The following is a 22021-nucleotide window of genomic DNA, read 5'->3' as shown; positions in this document are numbered from 1 at the left end:
CACTGGTCCAGCCAGGGCCACCATCCAAGGGACGTGTTGGTAGCTCTTCTCCCTTCTCCCGTCCGCAGGATATGCTCACCTGGGCAGCTGGTGAGCTGGAGAGCCGAACGTGACTTTCCACGCCAGGTCTCCCCAGAGACAAAGGAAAGCCTAACACCACACGGACTGTACCGACAACACCAAGCTGGCAGCTGGGCATGAGGGCCACAGGGCTGCAAAATCACCTGGACCTCTACTGCTTCATCTGCGTCTGGTGTGAGGGCTTGAGCCTCGGGGCAGCCCCAGGGCACACAGAGGCAGGCTGGGTTCCAGACTTGTGGCACTGATACGGTCACGGGACACCAGGGTGTGGAAGGGTGGGTTCCCCCAGCGGAGCTCGCCTCCCGGCCCGGCCGGGACAGACGCTAGGATGGGGACTTTCCAGGAGAACCGGCTGGAGTTCCCGGCTTCCTGAGAGGAAAACCGGGGGGTGGGAGCGGGGCCCCCAGAGCAGCCAGCACATCCTGCCCACGGGGCCCACACAGCTGCAAAACGAACAAACGCTGCCCCCAGTGAACCTCACTTCCCTTCCACACAGCACTCTCCGCTGCAGGCTTGTGGGCTGCGTGGTCCTTCTCAGAACGACCCAACTGCTTGTCCTTGGGAGCCAAGACCCCCATCTGAGCTTAGCTGAGAGCTCCAAAGCCGAGTGGTGAGGGAGGCCGGCGTGGGCTCGCAGACTGCGCTGCACGGGGCTCCCGGGGACCCATCTCTAGTGCTTTGGGGGATGTCGGCTTGCAGACCCGTCTGCTAAGAACCTCTGGGTCCCGGGCAGGAAGCAGCATCTCAGAATCTGACCCTGGCAGGAGAGCGGAGGCTAGGACAGGTTCGGATACGGATGGACGGGTTTATTCGGCGGGGCTGTCTTGTGTCAAAGCTGAAAGGACTTCAAGGCCAGTTCAAGCCTAGACCAGTCCCTACCCTGAGGAGACAGAGGTGAGGTCTTGAGAAGGGAAAAGTCCGCTTTCCAAACAGGCCCCGGCTGAGCAGTTACTGACCGACGACCCCACGAGGCCGGGGCCTCTGGCCGCTCTGCCTCAGCTCACACAGTGGAATCCCCCCTCTGCCCTCGCCCTGCCCTATCCAGCAGCAGCCTGGGAGGCCTGGCATACCCCAGGTCCTTCGAGGGAAACGCCCTTGTTGAGCCCCATCAGCCCGGGGCTGTAAAGACAGTGCCCCACATTGTCCCCCATCAGCCCGGGGTCAGAAAAGGTCGCCACTAACAAATGCGGGAGTGAGCCACTGACACGGACTTTATTGGATGACCGGATGCCACAGATTGGCCGGTGGGGCACAGACGTGCGGCGCCGCGGAGCATCAGTATCTCTGCTGAGTGGTCTGAGTGCCAGGCCGCCAGGGAGGAGGCCGGGCTAGCAGTGGGCGAAGCCACACCGGAGTGGCAGCTTCCACCTGTGACCCCCCCACCAGAGGACCAGCCCCCCACGGGCACCTGCCAGCTGCACCCTCTCTCCTATGTCGCACGCTGGGGGCGGAGGAGCCAGGGAGGGAGGGGCCCAGAGGAGAGAACAGGGAGGAGAGAGAGGCCACGGCAGCCCATCACCTCACCACCTGCTCCTTCCCTCGGAGGCCTTCCTGCAGTCAGCAAGGGTGCGGACCCCAGCGTGGCGTGCGGGTGTGAAGGCCTGGCAGTGAAAGAGAAGAGGGGCAGCTTGTGCTGGGGGCTGAGGCTGTCCCGAGCCAGCTCAGGGCTCCGGGGAGGCTGCCCGCAGGGCCCAGACAAGGCAGAGGGGGCGGAGGAACTAGGCTCTCAGTCCCCGGAGCCGCCTATTTCCTCTCACGCTGGCACCAGTGGAGGGGCAGGGGGACGGCCTTTCGGGACTGGACAGCTGACGAGGTGCGTGAGACGTGGGACAGACCAGACTGAGCGCTCCCGCCCGCCCTGCAGGTCCTGGCACTGGGCAGCGGGTGCTAGAGACTCTGAGGGCAGCAAACACCGGCCTGGCTCAGGCAGAATCCCTGAGGGACCAGGGTTGGCTCCTGGCCCCGACTGGGAACGGCCTGGGGTCCTAATCCCAAATCCTCCTTCCAATCCTCTCTGTCAAGCAGCACAACCCAAGGGACAACAGCGGTTGCATTTTCTTAAAAACCTGTGTTTCCTTAAAAGCTAATTCTGAACATGAAGACTGTATCAAAAAAAGAGGCATTCTTTGCTCCATTACACATCACTCATTCACTGAGAGTTTCCTGAGCACTGCACCATGCTCAGACCCGCATGCCGGGGCAAGGGGGTCGGGGAGAAGTCTAAGGCACTGGCCCTGCCCGGCACAGGGCTCCTTCTCCCGGGAAGGAGGCTCCCACTGGGGGAAGGCCAGTGAGCAAATCCAGACCCTGAGGACAGGGAAGGCCTGGCAGCATCCACCGCTGGACAGACGGGGCCCTTCAAGTACTGGCCGAAGAGCATCCAGCCCAAGCCTGCCGTGAGAAGGAGGGGCACCTCAACCACAGGTGTCCCTGAAGGATGCAGGGACAATTGTGCTCAAAGCTGTAACGGTGGACATCGGCCCTATGGACAGAGGCCCAAGGAGGCCGTGGTCTGGCCAGGCCTTCCCTAGGAAAGGAAGAGACAGGAAGACATGGGGATTGTCAGGCCATCTACACACCAGAGGCAGGGCTGGGCCTGACATCTCCCTTGAGCTTCGACACTTGGGAAGGCACCGTGCTTAGCACCTGGTAACCCGAGGTGGCTCGGCCGCCCCACCTAGCCAGGCTCTCCAAGGCACCCACTCAGCATCCCTCTCCTGGGGACCCTCCCAGGGCCTGCAAGCCTCCAGGAGCCATGGTGACTAGAGACTCCAGACTGCCTTGGCATGGAGATCCCCACCCAAACCCCAAGTTGGCCAGGCCCTCCCTCCCGTGCTGGGGCTGGCAGAGCCGGTGGGCACAAGTGGGCACAAAGTTTCCCGCCCCGAGTGGAGCCTCCCTGGCCCCCCGCGCTCCCAGTCTCATGACATCCTGGGGGCTGGGCTCCTGGTTAGCAAGGCATCCCCACATGCTCTCCCCTCCACATCCACATGGCTGAGACATTTTAGGCTCCAATTCCTATAGTGACCTTGCTCTCCGCATCTTGCAGGATTCCATGAACCCACAGGCCTGAGAAAAAGCAAAAAGGCAGTACAGGGGTCCTATGACCCAGGCTTCCACCCTCCCTCCCTTGGGAATAGAGGTTCTGGCCCTACAGGTCCAAGTCTGCACCTCACTACATGCCCCTCCACAGGAGAGCGTCTGCTGGCTCAGGAACAGCACAGGGCTTGGGGGTGGTCAGAAGAGGCTGGGGGCAGCCTGGCCAGGCGCGTCGTGGTCCCGGATGTACTGTAAGATGTCCGTCTCGTCCATGGCTTGGATCTGCTGCTGCTTCTGCTGCCTGGCCAAAGCCTCAGATGAACCCGCTCTGGGGGGAACAGCTGGTTTTCTGAGTAGCGCTGGCTTAGCTGCCACTGGAGGCTTGGGCTTGGGCTGGGGCTGAAGCTGGGGTTTGGACTCAGCCCCCAGGTTCAGAATCTGGTCCAAGTCCTCTTTGACTCTAGAGAACCAGAGGGAGAAGCCCTGAGCACAACCTCCTGCAAAAGGGACAAGGTGCCCCCTGCCAAGGCAGGCATACCTGCAGGGCACTGGGCTCAGTCCCCCCGCCTCCCAGCCTTGCCCTTCCACCCATCCGCCCCCAGGGAGGAACTGAGGGGCAGGGCTCTCCTTCCCTGCAACCCCGCAGCCCAGCGGGAGCAGAGCCGGCCCCTTGGCAGCCTCTGCAGGACTGCTTTTTGGGTGACCCCACTCCAGACAAGCTGGCTCCTTTAGGTGACTTTTCCTTCAACCCTTCAAGAAGTAACAGTAACAGCTGCCACATACAGAGCTCCTGCTCTGGGCCACGCACTTTAGACCCATTGTCTTTTTCTATCCTCAACAACCCTTGGGGAGGTATAGCACAATCTTCACCCTGCAGATGCGGATGCTCAAGTCCTGGAGGCCGAGCCACCTGCCTGAGGTGAAAGCATGTGGCCGGCCTCAGTTGGAACCAGTAAGTCTGACTTGAGACGCTGGGCTCTCATCCAGGCCAAGTTCAGCCAGAGAAAGAATGAATGAGGGGCTCTAAGCCATTGTGGGGTGGGGTCCCCTGGTGGGCCACCCGGTGTTCGTTAGACACGGCCCACCGAGGGCTGAAGCCGGCCTTGGCCATCACCCACCAAGACTCCGCCACGCCCCGGACGTGACAGCCTGTTGGTGGAACTGAAGGGTGCAGCAGTGTGACGGTCACACAGGACCAGCCCAAGTCCCGAATAGCAGGAAAGAAAGGCAGCCCCGCTCTGCCCTCTGCCCGAGGGAGCTCTTGCTGCCAGCTCCTTGTGCAAGGACTCAACTCCTGCAGACCGGATGCACAGCGAAAAGACCCATTCAACCCATTCCCCCGACCCGCCCACCCAATCAACGTTGGGCTGGGTGTCTACCACGGCCAGCCTTTTCCGCATCCGTTAATTCATCTAGTAATCACAAGACACTGTCTGGTAGCAGATGCTAGCTCCATTTTACAGATGTGAAAACTGGGGCACAGAAAGATGAAGGGCCTGCCCTGGGGCCCACAGTTAGCTGGGGACAGGGGAAGGAGGGCAAAGGCGCTGCAGGCAGAAGACCAGGGGGGCCTCGCGCAGGCCACTTGGCCTCTCCAAGCTTTGGCTTCCCATCTGCCAAATGGGAACAGCAGCGTCACCCCACAGGGTTACAACCCCGCGTACAAAGACACGCAGTGCGGCAGGCGGAGTGCGGTTCCCTGCCTCATCCTGCTACTCCTTCAGTGGCCTCAGCCCACCCCACCTGCCTGGTCCTCCGTCTCCCTATCTGTGAACGGGCTCCAGCTCAGACAGCAGCACGGCTGAGTAAAGGCAGGAGCAGAGGGGAGGCACCTCTGGCCAGAACAACTCCCGGCACCACAGGGCCTGGCAGAGGTCTACATGAGGGTGGAGGTGCCCTTCCCGGGAAGGGCTGCCTGCCAGGTTGCAGCTACTGAAGGGGCAGTGGGTCACCCTGCCTGCTTCCTGGGTCAGCCTCCTGTGATGGGGCACAGACCCCAAGGGGAGAATTCAGAGCCTCCCACGGATGGCAGAGAAGTGAGCAAAAGGTGTCCCTCCAGATGCGGAGGGACCGGCCCAAGCCAGGCCTTGAAAGAGTGAGTTCCAGGCAACCCCAGGAGGCAGCACCCCGGGACAGGCTGCTCCTGGCAAGTTCAGCTCAGCTGTGTCCCCGCTCCCTCCAAGTGGCTGCCCTTCCTCGAGCCCCTCTGGGGCAGGTGCTGGCTTGTCCTGCATCCTCCACTGGAGGCTGGGTACCCAGGAAAAGCTCTGAGGGACGGAATTATCCTCAAACAGGGGCCCTTAGGGAAATAAAGCAGCAGCTAAAAGCTTGTGTCGGAGTTCAGGATTTATACTGCTTGGCAAAGCAATGACTCTTTGGATCTAATCAGGAGCTGGATTTGCTCTGAGGTGGAAGGTGGGGCAGTCACACCTGGGATACAGGTGGCCACACAGCATCTCTTGCCAAGCACCCTATTTCCAACTGGGCTCCCTGAGTCACGGGTAAAAACAGATCCCACTGACACAAGGTCCAGCTCCCCTCTCTTCCAGGCCCTGCACGTGTAAGATCAACCACCGAGGGGCTGGAGGGAGGTCTGAAGATCCCAGGTCCACTCCTCTTCCCCAGGTCCCTGCAGAACTTGACTAAAGACCAAAACTGGGGCCCCAGAGCAAGAGGGAACGGGGGCTTCTCAGACTCCAAACCCGGCTCAAATGCCCCTCCATGCTGCCTCAGGATGGCGGATGGCAGATGCCAGTGATGGAATGAAGGGGTGATGAAAGCACTGATGGATGAATGAATATTAGAAAGTTTATCATAAGGAAGCCCGATTACCACCTGGATAGTCCCAGGACACACACAAAGAAAAATAAAATGTGGTTCCTGCTTTCAAGAGGGTAATTCTTTCTTTACCAGATGTCTGGTAGAGCAAAGGCAGGGTCGCAGGACTCACATTCTCTAAGGCAGTGACTCCCAGGGAGCCCTGTGGGATGTAGGAGGCCTTTCAAAAGAAAGGGTCCCAGGGACCAACTGGAACGTGAAATGCTGCGTAGCATTCCCCTTGAGCCACGCGTGCCCACACACTAAAGGCTTGGGAAGTCCTGCTTAACCCGGACATCTGGCCACAGAAAGCCTTTGAAGGCAACACCTTTCAAACCCCCCAAACCGGTGTTCCGCAGAACATGGGCTGGAAAATGGATTTAATATAAACGATGCCCAAAGGTCCCACTGGTTCTGCCCCGCTAGGACATGCTGAGTCCTGGAAACGGCAGAGGCTCCCCGGGGCGGACCTGCTTCCCTGGGCCTCAGTGTCACCCCGAAGCACATAACAATAGTCCCAGCTTCTCCCAGGGAGTACTGCTGCCTGGATGTCAGCGGTGAGGACACAGGGTGAGCATGAACAGCTGCCAGGGGCCGCGGGGAGATGTAATGACAAGGAGCCGCCGCCGCCGTGACTCAGGCTCGGCGGGCACTCGGAAGGCTAACAGCCCGCGGTTGCTAACGAGGGGGGGGTGGTGACAGCCTCCGGGATCGCATGTCCAGCGCCACGTAACTGTTCCTGGAAAGACAGAGCTCAGAGTCCCGCAGACGGCCAGGCTCGGCCTGCCTCCTGGGGACACGGATGACGCGATGCAGGGACGCACAGCGTGCTGAGGAAGTAGCGGCAGGAGCAGAAGCCCAGGGAGAGCCTGCCGGCCCCGGGGTGGGAGGCGCAGCTGCCAGCCTCCCCTCCTCCAAGCGCTCAGAGTCCTGGAAGGGTGGGAGGACGGGACACAGGCAGGCTGACCTGGCTCCCAATCCCCGCCTGTCACCTGGGCACTGGGGCCTTGGGCCAGTTACCTCTCCCACCCTCCATTTTCCGTAAAAAGGAGATAATAGCACCTACGTGGAGGGTGAGGGTGGGAGGCAGTGCTGCTGTGAGGATTAAATAAGATAACATGTAAAGAGCCCAGCACACTGCCTGACACACGGCACACACCTCGCGGCGGTCAGGTGTGCACATGTTCTGTCAGTCGACCTCCACATAACAGACCACGCCTCGCTCTCCCCTCCATGAGGCCTGCCGATGGGGACCTGCCACTGCCCAGAACATCTGCACTTTGCTCCCCCCACGTGAGCTGTGTGCTACCAAGCGTCAGTTTTATATATCTGTTCCCAAACCTGTTTATGCCAGTTACACTTGCTCGTGCAATTACATAACTTATTCTTTATATACACTATTTGTATACATGAAGTCCTGTCTTTCTAGAACCTGCTGAACTGCTGACAGCCCCCCACCCCACCCTTCCATCGCACCCCATCTGCTGCCTCCTGGTCAGCTCCCACCTACAGGCTCCTGCCTCTGAGGGGCCGGCATTCCCTCCCTCGGAGCCCAAGGAAGATGAAGTGCCCCCAGACTGGGTGGGTCCCTGGCTCTGTCCAGGCCACTCTCAGACCTGGTGAAGCAGCCCTGGGGACAGCTGGTACCTGGACAGCTCCTTGGAGGCCTCCCGGCAGCCTGGGCGGGACGTGGGTCCTCCACTCTCGGGGGCAGCTGGCAGCAGTAAGGGGTCACCCAGGGGCACGGCTCCGCCGAGGTCAGGATCGTCAAACAGTTTCAGGGCTGCGGAGGAGGCAGCAGCAGAGGGGTCAGAAGAAGCCCTAGCCTGTCCTCGGCTGCCTGCGGGGTGCAGGGTGGAGAGAGTCTGGCCCAACCTCCTGCCACAGCCAGCAGAGAGGGAGCAATATTGTCACTTCGGTCTGCAAGGCAGATTGCGGAAGCACCAGAGGAATGGGGCCACGTGGGGCAAGAGACAGGCGCTCACGGGCGCCTGCAGCCCTGGCCCCGCCTCCCTCCACGCGGGGCCAGAGCCACCTGATGGTACCCCTCCTGGTTTCAAGTCCTCGCGGCCTCCCCACTGCTTTCAGGAGGAAACAGCCTCTTCAGCTCACACCCCAGGCTCCCCGTGGCCCCGGCCAGTTGGACCTCTTAGCTCAGCCCCCAGGGCTGCACCCCAGTCTTCCTACAAGCGCTCACGGAGCGCCAACCACCGGCCCGGGGCTGCCAGCTGTGGGATGCAGTGGTGAGCGGACGCGGCTCTGACCACAGCCTCTGCCCGCGAGGAGCCGGGGTCTACCCCCCACCCTCTCCCCACCTCCCCTGCTCAACGCTGCCCTTCGTGAAAGGTAACTGCGGCTTCTTCGCCTGGAACGTGCTTTGTCAGCAGCCCTGGCAAACTCCGCTGACCTTTCAGGATCCAGCTCAGGTACAGTTCCTCCGCCTGACCCTCACCCAGGAAGCCTTCCCTGGGGTCCCCAAGGCACGGACGTCCTGCTCAGACCTGTTACAGGCCCAGGCCAGCCTCTAATGGTCAGGACATGTCCTGTCTCCCTCAGGGAGGCCCTGAGGCCAGAACTGTGATTCACTCATCCAGGTGTTCTCGGGCCCAGCACAGTGCCTGGCCGTCAGCGGGCGCCTGGTACCGGCTGAATTAATGGATGCCATCAGTTCCCTACCCTGGATGCAGAGCCGGGCGGGGGTAGGAAGGGTCAGAACAGGGGCGGGTGTGGAAGTCCCAAGGCTGCTCAGCTTCCCTGTTCCAGCTCTGCACTGGGCCCTCCCTCGGGGTCTCTGCAGGGGACACAGAGCCTCGTCAGACTCCAAGTCATGCAGAGCCCCAGCAGGCCGGGGGCAGGCCAGCGTCCACTCTCCACCTGGTGCCCACATCTGGCTGCAGAGGTAACACAGGTACTTCTACACCCGTCACAACCCACACTTTTCAAAGCAGCAAAGAAAACTACTCTTTGCTTCTGAGGGATGATTAGAATAAACATACAGCCCTGGAACGTTCCAGGCTACGGGGACACAAGGTGTGAGACTAGATTTCTCCAGCAGAAAATCTCCACTGACTGCATGTGCATCGTGTTAACACATGAGCCGTCCTGCGCATGTGTGGTGGGACCAAAGCCGCTCGCCGAGGTTGGCTGGGTCACCCGGGAGACAGCGAGAGTGAAAGGAACACCCCCGGGGCTCTACTTACAGTCCCTGGGGGGCGCGTCCTCTGCGGGGCTCCGGGGAGAGGGTTTCCTGCCCGGCCCAAAGAGCCCCTCGTCGGGGTCCACCTCCTCATCAAAGATGGAGAGACGGGGCAAGGGTTTGGGCTTCACGGCCACTTCCGGGCGTTTCTTGGGCTTCTTGGAGCTGGGGAATCACAGACAGAATTCGAGGTTAGTACCTCTCACAAGAGCCCTGCCGGCCAGCCCGGGTGGCCTGGTCAGACCCACACAGGCACTGGGCAGGCTCGAGCTTGTGTCGCGAAGGAACTTTCCAAGGAGCTGACAGTGAGGCGGTGACACGCTGCCACGGAAGCAGCACAGCCCTGCGCCCAGGGAACGGCCGCTGCGGGATGTGTGGGAAGAGCAGGAGGCTGTCTGCACGACACAGCTGACTGCAGACAACTCCAGCCCTGAAGCGCCGGCAGGACGGGTCACAGGGCACAGGACATGCCCTCCTTCCGGAGCTGCGAGGCCACACCACCTCAGCACCCCAGGGGCCAGGATCCGAGAGCCACCGCACAGCCGCTCGGACACAGGGATGGATGCACATGAGGCTGCAAACCTCAGGGCCTGGACCCAGGGGAGAACAGAAGGCAGCCTTGGTCAGTGCTCCCTTGTTTCCACCCACACATCCCCCCTTCCCTTGAGCGGTGTAACCTCCGTCGTTCCAGAAAACACTTCAGTCCCACTGAGCAAACCTCACTGCCTTCAGGAAACCCCTCTGGCTACTCAGAGCCCCAATCGCCTCTGCACCCCCCGGGTCCCTTTACGTCTCATTCATCGACTGGCCAAGGTCCTGCTTTGGCCCAGACACTGCTGCGGGAAACCAGGAGGGGACTCAAGGAAGCTTCTGGGCCCCGGGAGGGCTTTATTTCCTGATCCGGGTGGTGGTTACACAGCGGACATGTCAGCCTTCAGGGACCTGAAGACTGCCGATCTACACACGTCACTGGAAGTTACAGCGCCAGTAAATAAACAAACTTGGTTTTATTTTAACAAGGTGATCCAACCCCTGCTGGTGGTGCCTAGATTAGCCATTTTAAGGTTCCTGCAAACAACAGAAATAAGCTTTTAACCGGAAGTGGGATTTCCGTGCGCCTGTCTGCCTGGAGGGCCATTCCACTGGACAGAAGTCACCAACTGAGCTCATGCTGGCGATACTATGCAGTTAAACTGCGCTGATACCACCGTAAACAACACACAGATTAACCAGCAGCAGATAAAAATAGCAGCAGGGCGGCCCTGGGTGTAGGAGGGCAGGGCGCTCAGAGGTGGCCGTTCCCACGGTCTGGATTTAGATGTCCGCTAGAATTTCAGGCTCCCGGTGGAGGTGGCGAGACGCTAGGAAAGGTGAGGCTGCACCTGCTGGAAGGCCGCGGGACCAACACTCCTCAGCGCTCAGGGCCGAGGCCCCAGCGGGAAGATCTCTCTCAGGAGACGGGGAAACGGTGGTTCAAGAAGCTGGGTGTCTGCTCAAGGCCACACGGCAGGCAGGGCCAGGGACTCAATGGCCACACCCCTGTCCCTGCACTTTTGTCCACCTTGGGCACAAGCCAGATGGGCTCAGGCCACAGGCCACCAGGGCCACACCTCCACTGTGGTGTCATCCCCAGGCCCTGCCTGTGGTGCTGGGCAAGGCGAAGGGAGCCTGGGCTTCTCCAGAAACTTCATCTGTGCTTCCTCACACGTCTTAAGGAGTCAGAGTGTCCTGCTCTTCCTGGGATGTCTTCCCCTTCTGCTTCACAGACCAGGCAGAGCCGGTGCCGCTCTAATGACCCCTAGTAAGTGGGTACCGACGAGGCCCTGGCCTTCGGGGCAGGCCACCTGGAGACGGCCATAGCCAGCCGAGACCCGCTGAATGAGAACCCCAGCGGCAGGCCCCAGGAGCTGCTTGTGTCCCTGTGGACTCTGATGACCAGCCGTGTTCGGGAGCCACTGGACCAGCCAGGGTCCTGCGGGCTCTGTCCCACGGCTGTCCCTCAATTACCCGTCGCAGCCGCCCTTTGCTTGGCTCTGCTCCTGCACCCAGCAGGGGCTGCAGCAGTGAAGGGCGAGGAGCCCCCAGCAGGGAGCTCGCAGCCCACGTCCGCAGGTCCACCCTGCTCGGAACCGGAACCAGCAGCTCTGAAACCACCCGTGGGGAAGGCACGCACACATCCTCCCCAGCAGACTGGCCCCCTGGGGCAGGGGCTGGGGGCTTCTCACCGACCAGAAATCAGCGGGAGCACAGAGAGAAGGGAGGGTCTGAAGAACAAAGGAAGTGAACGGACAGACGTGATTAATTATCTCTGGAGAAGCCAGGCAGAGATTTCAATGATTTCCCTTCTTGCACCTACTTCTGGTTCGGAGAGCACAAATTAGGCCTGGCTTTCCTGCTATGTGAGTTTTCCTCTCAAATGGGATGAATGTTCCTGTTTTTCTCCCTGGAGACATTTGTTATCTCCTGTGTCTTGAACTGAAATAAAGCGACTCTACAGCACATGGGGCTGCTCAGTCAGGCACCATCTGAACCCCACCCCGTTCCTCCCGGGCCATCCCCTGTCTCCCCGACTACCCCCGACCCGTCTCCAGGGGAGACAAAGAACAAGAAGAAACATGGAGCTTTGATGGCTGAAAGCCCCAGGGTCCTGTCCTGGTTAGCCCCAAATTCTGTCTCTGGGGACTCAGTAGTGTGCCTGGTCCAGAGCAGACGCTCAGTAAATATTAGACGAAAGAACAGATGGATGGAGGGGTGGCGGAAGGATGGACAGACAGACGAACGGATAGATGGACGAACAGGGTGACAGTACATCTCTAATCCAGACTTATTTCTACCTCCTCCCTCCAGGGAGGGGGGAAAGGGAGTGAAGAGAGAGGGGCGGCCAGCATCGTCTCAGACAGAGGCCTTCCACCCCATGGCTCCTCCTCCAGGGATCTCGCAGGCACCCGAGCTGGTCTCTCCAGCAGCCCCTCGGCCCTCCCGTAAGAAAAGCTCATCCTTTCACTCGGAGTGACTTCTATGACCCAGCGCTTGGGAAGTACCTCCCACAGGCAAGAACCTGTGCTGGGTGATGAGGGCACAGAGGTGAGGAAGACCTGGCACTGTCCCCAGAAGCTCACAGCCGAGCAGGGTCACAGACATACACCCGTCATCACCACACAGGGCAATCATTCCGTGACAGCCAGAGCCCAGAGGAAGGAGCCAACCCAGCCCGAGGGCTTCCTAGGGGAGGTGGCGTAGAGGTGGGCAGTGACCTGGGGGGCTGAGGGCAGAAGACTGACACAGGCAGAGAGACCCTCAATCTGTGAGGGGCTGCGGGACTGGGCACCACCGGGAACCCAGTGCCCTGTGGAAGCTTTGCTCCTGGGCCATGGAGGAACGACCAGGGCCCGGACTAGGGAAAATGAGAGCAGGGAGGCCGTCAGAAGGCAAAGTGCTGATAAATGTGGACTGCTGAAGTGACCCGTGGGCAGAAGGGACAAGTTTAGGATGGGGCCAGATTCTGACTCAGGGACAGGACAGGCATTTCAATGTCAGGTGAGTCACTCAGACTGCAAGCCCATTCCCTCCCCTCCCTCACACATCGCGTGAATGTGGACTCAGACTGCACACATGGCTACGGTCCTGGCGCCCCCTCTGTCCCCCCTCAGCTCCTTTCCACCCGCATCCACCCGGCTGCCCGCAGGACACACCACCCAGCTCGGCTGTGCCCGCCACCAGCACACCCTCTGCACGGAGCCATCAAGGATGCCCCCCTTCTCCCTCCTCCAAAGGAAGGCTGGTACGATCAGACGCCTGTCACCAGGGATGGGGCAACTGAGCATCAAACAGTGGGGTCTGCAACGGACGGAACCGCAGCTCCCGACCTTGTGCGGGTTCCCGCACAGCACGGGTTACAGGAGGTCGTGGTGCGGGGGGCAGTGGGGGGAGGTCCCTGGACGGGCGCAGGCACATGGAACCGTGCTCCTGCAGTACACACGCGTGTGCACGCACAGACGCCAGCTTTCCTGCTGTGTGTGCCTGATAGAAGACAGATGTCCGGGCCAGGCCACATTGTGCAGGCGGGCGGGGAGCGCGCATGAGTGAGAGGCGGCAGGTGCCACAGCTGACAGCTCTGAAAGGCCAAGGAGCGGCCCTGCTCCACGGGGCTCAGGCGGCTCTGGTGACAGGGATTGACACGAGAACGTCCTCCCCTCCGGCCACCCAGGGGGCTTGTGTCAGTGTTCCCGGATGCACCTGCCCCTGTGACAGGTCCCCGATGGGGACCAAGGGCCCAGGTCCTGAGTGCACTTGAGTTGCAGACGCATCTCCTAGACTAACCAGAAGACAGTGGATCCTTCTGAAGCCGAGACTCACAGACAACATGACTGTTACCTTCAAAGCCAGGGTGATACTAAACCAGACACGGAAATCAACTCTTTTCCAAACATGTAACGTTCCTGCTTCAAAATAAAGCACTTTTCGTTTTTTAATCTTAAATTCACTTTTTTTTTTTCCATTAGTGAAAATTCTCGGAGTGCCAACAAATGAACTTGTGACATTCGTTCCAGGACGATGTGATTTGCAGCAGCACTAGGCAACGGGCTTCCACCGCGACCCGATCACAAGAGCCACGCAAATCACGGAGGAGAGGCGTTCACCCTGCGGGCCCACACCAGCCTTGCTGGGCCAGGGGATTCAGGGAAGCATCGGAGGAAGGATGAGCAGGGTTGGGAAAGCTGTGCTCCAGGCAGAGAGAAGACCCCTGTGAAAACACTGAGGTGGGAAGGGCTTGGTATGTTCAAGTGCCCAACAACTGGACGGCAGGTGCATGGAGGGAGGAGGGGGAGGGTCTGAGGGGAAGTCGGGCCACATCCCGCAGGGCCGGGGATGGGGGGATTCTGACCGGTCTGAGGGAGGACCCCCTGGAGGGGGATGCAGGAGAACCTGTGTACGACCCCAGGCCAGTCATTTCACTCTCTGAGTGTCTCCTTACCTGTTCAGTGGGAATAAGGAATGATCTAGAAGCTGCAAAGTGGAGCCCGTATGCTGCTGAGGTGGGCAAAGCAGAGGCCTGTGATCACAGGTGCTGCTTGAGGATGTCTAGCTTACATTGTGTTTTGACCCAACTGACTTCGTTCTGGGCTGTAAACAGTAAACTGGCCAGTCCAGGTAGCTGCCTTGGATGGCCATCATTTGCTGCTTTCCCAGAGTCACACTCTCGACAGCCCCAGCCTGACTCTCCAGGCCGCTGAGCACCCCCCACCCCCCAAGGGACCAGGACCTCAGGGACCTCTCTCTCTTCTCAGCTTGTGGGGGATGACATTTCTCCTTCTCTGCACAGAGGCGGCCAAACGCTGCCCCTCCCCTACCACGGCAGCAGCACCAAGAAACCAGGGCGGCCCGGCTGAAGGGGCTCTGCCACCCGTGGCTTGAAAGCAAAGCTCCCAACCCTGATCACACCCACAGCGGCCCCGACAGACTGTATGAACAAACAGGCAACCGCCAGGCCAGATATAAACAGAACCCACAACCTGCAGCCACCGGCCCAGGAAGCCGCACCGCAGTCTCTGCAGCTATGGCCCCAGTGGCCAGGCCTTGATTGGTAACTGCCAGCTTCCCTAGTCTTTACCCTGCTTCCCACTTATTAGGCCCAGCGACAGAGGCAAACATGCTCTCCCAACCAACCACACAGGCTGCAGGCCGCCCCACTTCTGGTTAGGCCTCTGGCTTTCGCGTGCCAATAGTCTCCAGTCAGGCAGACCCGAGCCTTCCCCTTTTGCCACCAGAAATCTTTCCCGCTCCCCGCCTGCCTGTGAGTCTCTGCCCAAACGCTGGTGATGGTGGCTGAGCCCCCCTGCTATGGCCTGCTCTGAATAAGCGGCCTTTGCGTGTTCTCATCTGGGTGGTCTTCGTTTATTCCAATACCCCCAACGATACTCCAAACGCTGACGTGACCAGTGGACGCTGGCGGTCCTTGCGGTGGAAAACACCCATCCCCTACATCACCCGCCATGGAGAGCAAATGGACCGGGGCTGTGAAGTGGGCACCCGGCACAGGGGGGGTCTCGGTCTGGGGGTGATGGGGTAAGTCCTGGGCCAGTAGTCAAGAGGACACAGCTCCTGCTTGGACCACGCCCCAGACTGTGTGATCTTGGAAAGGCTCCTCAATTATAACCACAAAGACGCTGGAGGTGAGATAAAGGCCTTTGTGTGCACAACACACGATGCTGATATTTGCATGACAACAGGAAATGGAAAAGCTGCCTTTTCCATTTCAATTGTGTACTTTAAACACCCAAAGGCTTTTTCAGAGCAAAGTAAACCTGAAATAGTGATAATATCATACTAAGGAAATTTCCTGTACTTCATCCCATTTTACCCTTACAATCACTGGGCCTGGACTTTAATTTACAAAGAGAGAAACTGTGGCTTTTGAGAAGTTCAGCAACCCACCCAGGGCCCACCAGCTGCTAAGTGGCAGAGCTGGGACTTGAACCTGGGACAGTCAGCCGCTAAACCTGCTCTGGGGTGACCACACATCTTAGGTTTCCCTGCTTTTCCATCCAGTGGCTTTCAAACCACGCTCAGGCGCCCTGACCTTCTGCAAAGCTGCCCAGGGCCGCCACAGAGGTGGGCTGAGGCTGAGGGGCAGAGATCCAGGCCCCACTCCTGTCCCAACCGGGCCAGTTTTACTTCTGTCTGTTTTATATATCAGAGTCCTGTATGAGATTTCTCCAGAACCAAAGCGTCTTGCTACTCAATTAGAAAAGTGGAAGGCACTGTTCCATGTGTTCGTCCCCGACAGTTCTATTCACTCAGGACAGACTCTGGGCACTGCCATGGATGGGGAAACCCATGCCTGTGGGGGGCTGCTGTGGTCACCCCCAACGGCAGCGGATGCTGCAATCACCGTGACAGCTCTAGGGTGAGACGAGGGGGCCCACCGTGCCCCTTGCATGCTCCTTGTTTGGACCCAGGACGGGCCGAGGCTAAGTGCTGTGCGTGGAGGTACAGCGCGAGGCCGCCAGCCCTGGCTCACAGCCCCAGGAGCGATCAGGAAGAACGGCCCTCCAGCAGGAGACGAGAGAGGGAGACCCGAGAGACAGTGGTGGGCCGGGGGCTGAGAGTAACAGGAAAGGCCCCCCTGAGCCCACCTACTGGAACCCCTGCGAGTGGCAGAGCCTGGCGGCCGGTGGACCTGCTCTCTGAATCACTGCCCTCCTGCTTCTCCAAGACTTCTGTGGAGCTCGATTTTGGGGACTCCTCAAACATGAATTTGCCTGTGGAGCGCGCCAAGAGCTCGTTAAAACACAGGATCTTGGGCCCCACCCAGGTTCGAGGGGGCCTGAGGTAGAATCTGCATTTCTAACCAGCTGCAGGTAGTGCAGAATTCCCGGCCGGGCTCTGCTATCCTAGGCGGGGGCTGGAACACTAAAGGGGCCCTGAGCCCAAGAGGGACAGCCGGGATACTTAGCAAGAGGCGTCCGAGGAGAAGCAGCTCCTGGGGCCCCTCGCGAGGTGGGGTGAGGCCAGGCTGTCCCCGCAGAGCTCCTGTTCCTGGGGGTCGCCTCGCTTCTCTATCTTGGAAATGGTGGTGAGGCGATGGCTGACCTTATTGTGGTAATCATTTCACACTACGTAGGTGTATCGCATCATCACATTGTGCACCTTAACCTTTCACAGTGTCACACGTCAATTTTATCTCAATAAAGCTGGGGGGAAAATAAGTAAATCTTGGGTTAGTAGATCTGGGGGAACCTGGCAGCGTGCCGGAAGTCTTCAGAACCACAGAATCATCCCAGAGTAGCAGTTCCATCCAAACAGAGGAAGCAAGATATTTTTATACTAAAACACATACGGTTATTTTATGAAAGATAAAGCAAAATTTGTATAAATATTTATGACAAAACACATGATTCACGTTCCAAAGAAACGTCCAGCTCCACCACTTGAGGCCACAGCACAGGACCCTGGGTGCTGGCTCCGCCTCCTTTGAGCAGACAGCAGGAAGCCCAGTCTTACAGGAAAGCGTGTTTATGCAGGAACGAGCCTGTCCCTCGGGAAGCTGAGGGTCCTCAGGGACCTGGGGCCTGGAGGTTGGGGAGCTCCCTGGACACTGGGGGAAGAGGAGGGGGCAGCGGGCCTTGTGGATGGCCAGGGTTTGGAAAAGCAGGGAGGACTTCCCAACACAGGGGAATTAAGTCCTTCAAGACCCCTTCACTGGAGAGGCACAACCAAGACCCCCAGCAGAAGCTTTCAGGACCTTGCTCTGGGTCAGGTAACTGGGGGGAAAAGCTCAATAGAATAAACACTCCGTACATGAACAAGTTTTTTCATTGCCTGTAATAGCAAAAACCTATGGAAAACACCACAGTGTCCCCCAGCAGGGGCCTGGGAATGCCATTTACAGCACACCAGCCTGAGGCACTAGCACCAAGTTAAGAATGTACAAGTCTATCTACTGATCTGGAAAGACCCAGTATGTAAGCTGAAAAAAAGCAAATTATGGAATGGCGCACATAACACGGTTCCATTTTGGTAATAAAACATGAATATCCAAAAGTGTATACCTTTCATGATGAAAGGGCTTTTAACGGTGTTTTCAATATTTCTATACTAATCATACGTTATTTGACCTGCAATTTAAAATGTTCCTCGCAGAGTATTTCCAGCAGAAGGCAGAACTATTATGGGAGAACTTCACCTTTCTCAGGACTGTGAAGTCTCTAAAATAGAAAGTTAAACATGAAAACTGTGTTCCACATGGAAACCGATCGTGAGGACATTAAGTGAAAACGCAGAGTGTAAAAAGGCATGTGTACTACGTCTGCGGTTACATGGACCGGGCCGGGACAGGGACACACAAAAATCCCGAAAAGGGGAGCGCGGCAGCGTGGGATTGGGAGGCGGTGAGGGCTTTGTCTATCTTGAGGCACTTTCTAAGGGTGCAGCCGTGCGTCCTTCCCTAATCAAAACCAGGTTTTACAGACAAAGGAAAGCCAGGCTTTGTGCCGTGGCCCCCACCCGCCCAGCAACCCCACAGTGGAGAAACAGCGCCCCGGTGCGGCCACGGCAGGAAGGGCCAGCGCCTGCCGCCTGGAAACGTGGCCGCCTGGGGAGGGCTGGCATCCGGCCCAGATGGGCGCTCGGGAGGTGGGGGGCTGGGAGAGCAAGGATGCCGCAGCCGCAGCCGCAGCCTCAGAGGAACTGAGGGCACAGGATGAAGAAATACGTGCACCAAGCATAAGTCTCCTGCAAAGAACAGAATGCTCCTCACCAGAGGGTCGGGTCGGCAGCCTTGTACAAAGAAGCCAACAGGCCCACCTGGGTGTCCCAGGAGAGGCCAAGGGGACACCCTCGCTTCAAGGCAGGGCCCTGCCACACACAAGGCACTGGCCAGGTCCCCGCGCAACTCTGTCCTCAATTTTCCCATCTCTGAAGGGGGGATAATCCTAGGGCCCTGCCTGCCTCCCAATCTGCTGGGAGACTGGAATCCAGGGACAGGGCAGGGAGGTGACACCAAGTCCTGACTCTGCCATTTGGGGCTGGATGAATCTGGATGAGCTACTTGACTCCAAAAGTCAGCTTCCTCACACACAGAACGAGCCTGATGCCAGAACCCGCTTCCTAGGGCACCATTTCCCAAACCAGACCCACAGTGGATCCGGAAAGCAATTTGGTTGAGTCATGACCTTTAAAAAAAAAAAAAGAAATAGAATAGAAAATATCTCTTCATGTAAATGCTAATCAGTTCCTGGCATTTAATAAACTCTCAAAAACTGTTAGTTGTTATTATTCCCAGTGGCGACAACAGCACTGACTATTGTCACATTGGTATTAAAAGAAAGACTGGCAGGAGGTCAAAAGCCTCCGGGATCCCTTTTAGGTGCTCAGCTCTCCTCGGATTCAGAAAGGAGGCCCCCGAGTGCAGAGCTGGGGATGGCGCTGGGGCGCAGGGGGTCCCCAGACAGCCAGCACCTCACCCAACCATCTGCTACTGGAGTAAGCAGGGAATTTAAAGGCGGCCCTTGCCAACCCCAAAGAGCGTTTTCCTACCCAAAAAAGGAGCTGCTTTGCTAAGCACGTCCTTTAGCCAAAGGCTGGCACAAACCACGCAAGCCCACAGCAGTCTGGCAGCAAGTAACATGTAGTTACTCAGAACAACAGAGAGGCTGAGTTCAAACAAATACAGCCCAACGAGGCCCTCGGGTCGCACAAGGCTGATGAGGAGCCGCTATTACGAACTTCTCCCGACATAACCTCGCTGTCACTCCTACAGGCCGCTGACCCCCTCCTAGGACAAGGTCAATGGGGGTGGGAGGTGCTGGAAGGGCCTGACACCTGGCACCAAGGAGCTGCAGGACCTCCGGCTCCGGCCCCCATCTCCAGCCCCCGTCTCCCCGAGTGCCTGGGATCTTTCCCGAGTCTGACTCCTCGTCCCCTCCAGGCTGGTCTCACGGCGACCCTGCAGCCACATGTCCTCACGTGCCCACCCTCACACACCCTGCTAGGAGAGGAAGGCCTGCGGGTGGTGGGCAGTGCTTTCTGGACTGTATTTTTCATACTGTTTAAGTTGAACTTGTCCCTGCCTGATTTCTCTTTGGCTCTAATTTCTTTCTGGAACAGGACCTGCGAAACAGGCAGAGAGAATGTCACTCTGGGTCTGTGGTCTGTCCACCTCTGCAGAGGTCGTGGGGCAGAAAGATGGGGCCGTGACGTCTAACTCACTTAATTTTCATGAGAGCCGCAAAAGATGGATGCTATCGTTATCCTGCTTTCCTTGCAGAAAACTGAAGGAAAGGGGTAAATTGCCGGGATTCTGGTCCAGGGAGTCTGGCTCCGCAGTCCAGGACAGGACCCTGAGCTCGGTTTGAATCCCAGTACCATTATCCACCAAGCCGTCTGACCTCGGGCAAGGCACCTGGCCTCTGCAGACGTCAGTTTCTTTAATCTGTCAAATGACCTAGTAACAGCTGTTTGCGGGGCAGGCTGTCAACGAGACACAGTAGACAAAGTGCAAAGTACAATGCCGGGCGCGTATTAGGTGCTCAAAATCAACAGTTCCCACCTTGTTTCTTGCTCATTTGGGCCAAGAACTGAGGGTCCCGGGAGGCGGGCTGAGTCTGTCGGGCTCCCCTTCATCTCCTTCTGGTTGGGAGGTCCTGCCCAACGCCTCAGCCTGTGCCCATCGGAGGGGCCTGGGGAGCAGATGTCTGGCTCTCCAGTCTCATCTAGCCTGCAGCCCCTCCCCCCAGCTCAGGGTGCTCCCCCAGTGGGGGCTCAGGAGCAGCTCACTGATTGGCTAAAGGCAGGCAGAGGGACAGGAAAGGAGAAGGAACAGGAAGGTGACAGAATCAGGACACCAAGGGGCCATCAAGACCACAGCTAGTTGCCTCTTCTTCTCCAGTGTACGTGTGTGTGCACGTGTGTGTGCAAGTGTGCACGTGTAAAGGGCACACAGTCTACCCTGGGGCTCACTCTACCTCCTTCCATCAGCAGCTTATGGGTCACCAGTCACCCCAGCCTTACAACCACCCTGGGGAGGCAGGGCCAAGGTACACAGCCCTGTCCCCAGGGCAGCGGGACACGGCCCAGGGAGCTCCAGTCACGTATCACAAGTCACACGCTGTCAGCGACGAGCTGGACTGAGAACCCAGGCCTCCTGGGCTGCTGAACTGTCAGGGGTGGGGGCAGCCCTGCCTGGTCTCAGTGCAGAACTGGGGGGCGGGGGGCCACCCTGTGAGCAGGGAGGGGCAGGAGATACCTGGGCTGAGCCCCAAAGACCCAGGTGATGTTGGGACGAGCAGAGAGCCAGTTCCCTGAGTACCAGGCCCCTAGGGGCAATAACCCAGGGATACCGGTTTTCTCAGACTCCCAGGGGGGAGAGAGGAACCTGAAGAAAGCCAGACGGGGGCCCCACCCAGAAGGGGAGACGTACCGCATGATGCCCAGAGGGTCCAGGGCCTCCTCCTCCTCCTCCTCCTCCTCCTCTGAGGACTTCCCTGCATCCTGGCCCTTCTGGTCCAGCGTGGGGAGACCCTCACCCTCCACTCGGTCCTGCTGCTGGAAGAAGTCGAAAGCATCCCCGTCGTCCCCTGCTTGGCTGTCTGTGTCCAGGACTGAGAAATCTCTGCTGCTGAGATCTGCAGCCCCGGGGGATCTGGTACCTGTGGAGGGAGACAGAGAGGGCGCCTGACACCCACCGCCGGGGGGACGCGAGGAGGCACTTCCCGGCACGCAAGCTCCTGTGCCAGCACCCGAGGCTGGGGGCTTCCTGCCGCATCCTGGGACCAGGATGGTGGGTCTGGATGGGGGTGGCAAAGCCTGGGGTGGAGCAGTTACAAGCGGGAGCCTCAGAAGACAGAGGGAGCAGTTCCTGAAGCTCTGCAGCCCAGGGCCTGTTGGGACGACAGACTACAGTCCATGGGCTGATGGCAGCAGCCAGCCAGTGTATGTGGGTTCCCACAGAACAGTTCCAGAAACGTTTTGCAGTTGTGGAGCCCATCGGGGAGCTCTGCCAACCACGGATGGAGACCTGCTCCGAGGGTCTGGGTGATGAGACTAGGAACTCAGTGGCTGCGCAGCGAGCACATGGAAGATTCGAGAACCAACTGTGATGGCTTCACTACAAACTGGCTTACAGAAGCACTTCTCAAAGCGTGGTCCATAGGCAGGTGTCCACAACAAGGTAACTACAGAAAGGGGGAGCAAGCATTCAGAAACTTCCACAGTACCTTGGAATGCTGTTTGTGACAGATTGGGAATAAAAAAGTTAGTCCTTCCCCACAATGGTTTGAGAAGCATGGGTTTAGGCTACTTGTTTATCTCTATCTAAATAGTTTACTGAATAGTACATTTCTGAAAGCAGTTACTTAAAAAGTATATGACCCTGTGGGTAAAGAAGCC

At 58.6% G+C, this 22021-nt stretch overlaps 1 protein-coding gene across 2 annotated transcripts in view; it reads right to left on the bottom strand.

Moving 5' to 3' along the window:
• Positions 1 to 1270: 1270 nt before the first annotated feature.
• The window catches only part of HS1BP3 (HCLS1 binding protein 3), a 35693-nt gene continuing 14942 nt past the window's right edge, over positions 1271 to 22021 (bottom strand). Inside the window, exons 4-7 of one of the 2 annotated variants that reach the window (XM_057558521.1) lie at positions 21054 to 21282; positions 9138 to 9298; positions 7585 to 7720; positions 1271 to 3580 (exon numbers count right to left, since the gene is read on the bottom strand). In XM_057558521.1, coding sequence (XP_057414504.1) covers positions 3319 to 3580; positions 7585 to 7720; positions 9138 to 9298; positions 21054 to 21282 — 788 coding nt within the window. In that variant the 3' untranslated portion in view covers positions 1271 to 3318. Of the gene's footprint in view, positions 3581 to 6068; positions 6677 to 7584; positions 7721 to 9137; positions 9299 to 21053; positions 21283 to 22021 lie in introns of those variants that run through there. The other variant, XM_057558522.1, reaches the window with a different exon arrangement.

Source organism: Balaenoptera acutorostrata, chromosome 12, assembly GCF_949987535.1.
Source record: "Balaenoptera acutorostrata chromosome 12, mBalAcu1.1, whole genome shotgun sequence".
Lineage (NCBI taxonomy): Eukaryota > Metazoa > Chordata > Mammalia > Artiodactyla > Balaenopteridae > Balaenoptera > Balaenoptera acutorostrata.
Note: the sequence above shows the minus strand (reverse complement) of the source record. Positions and strands in the feature narration are given on the sequence as shown.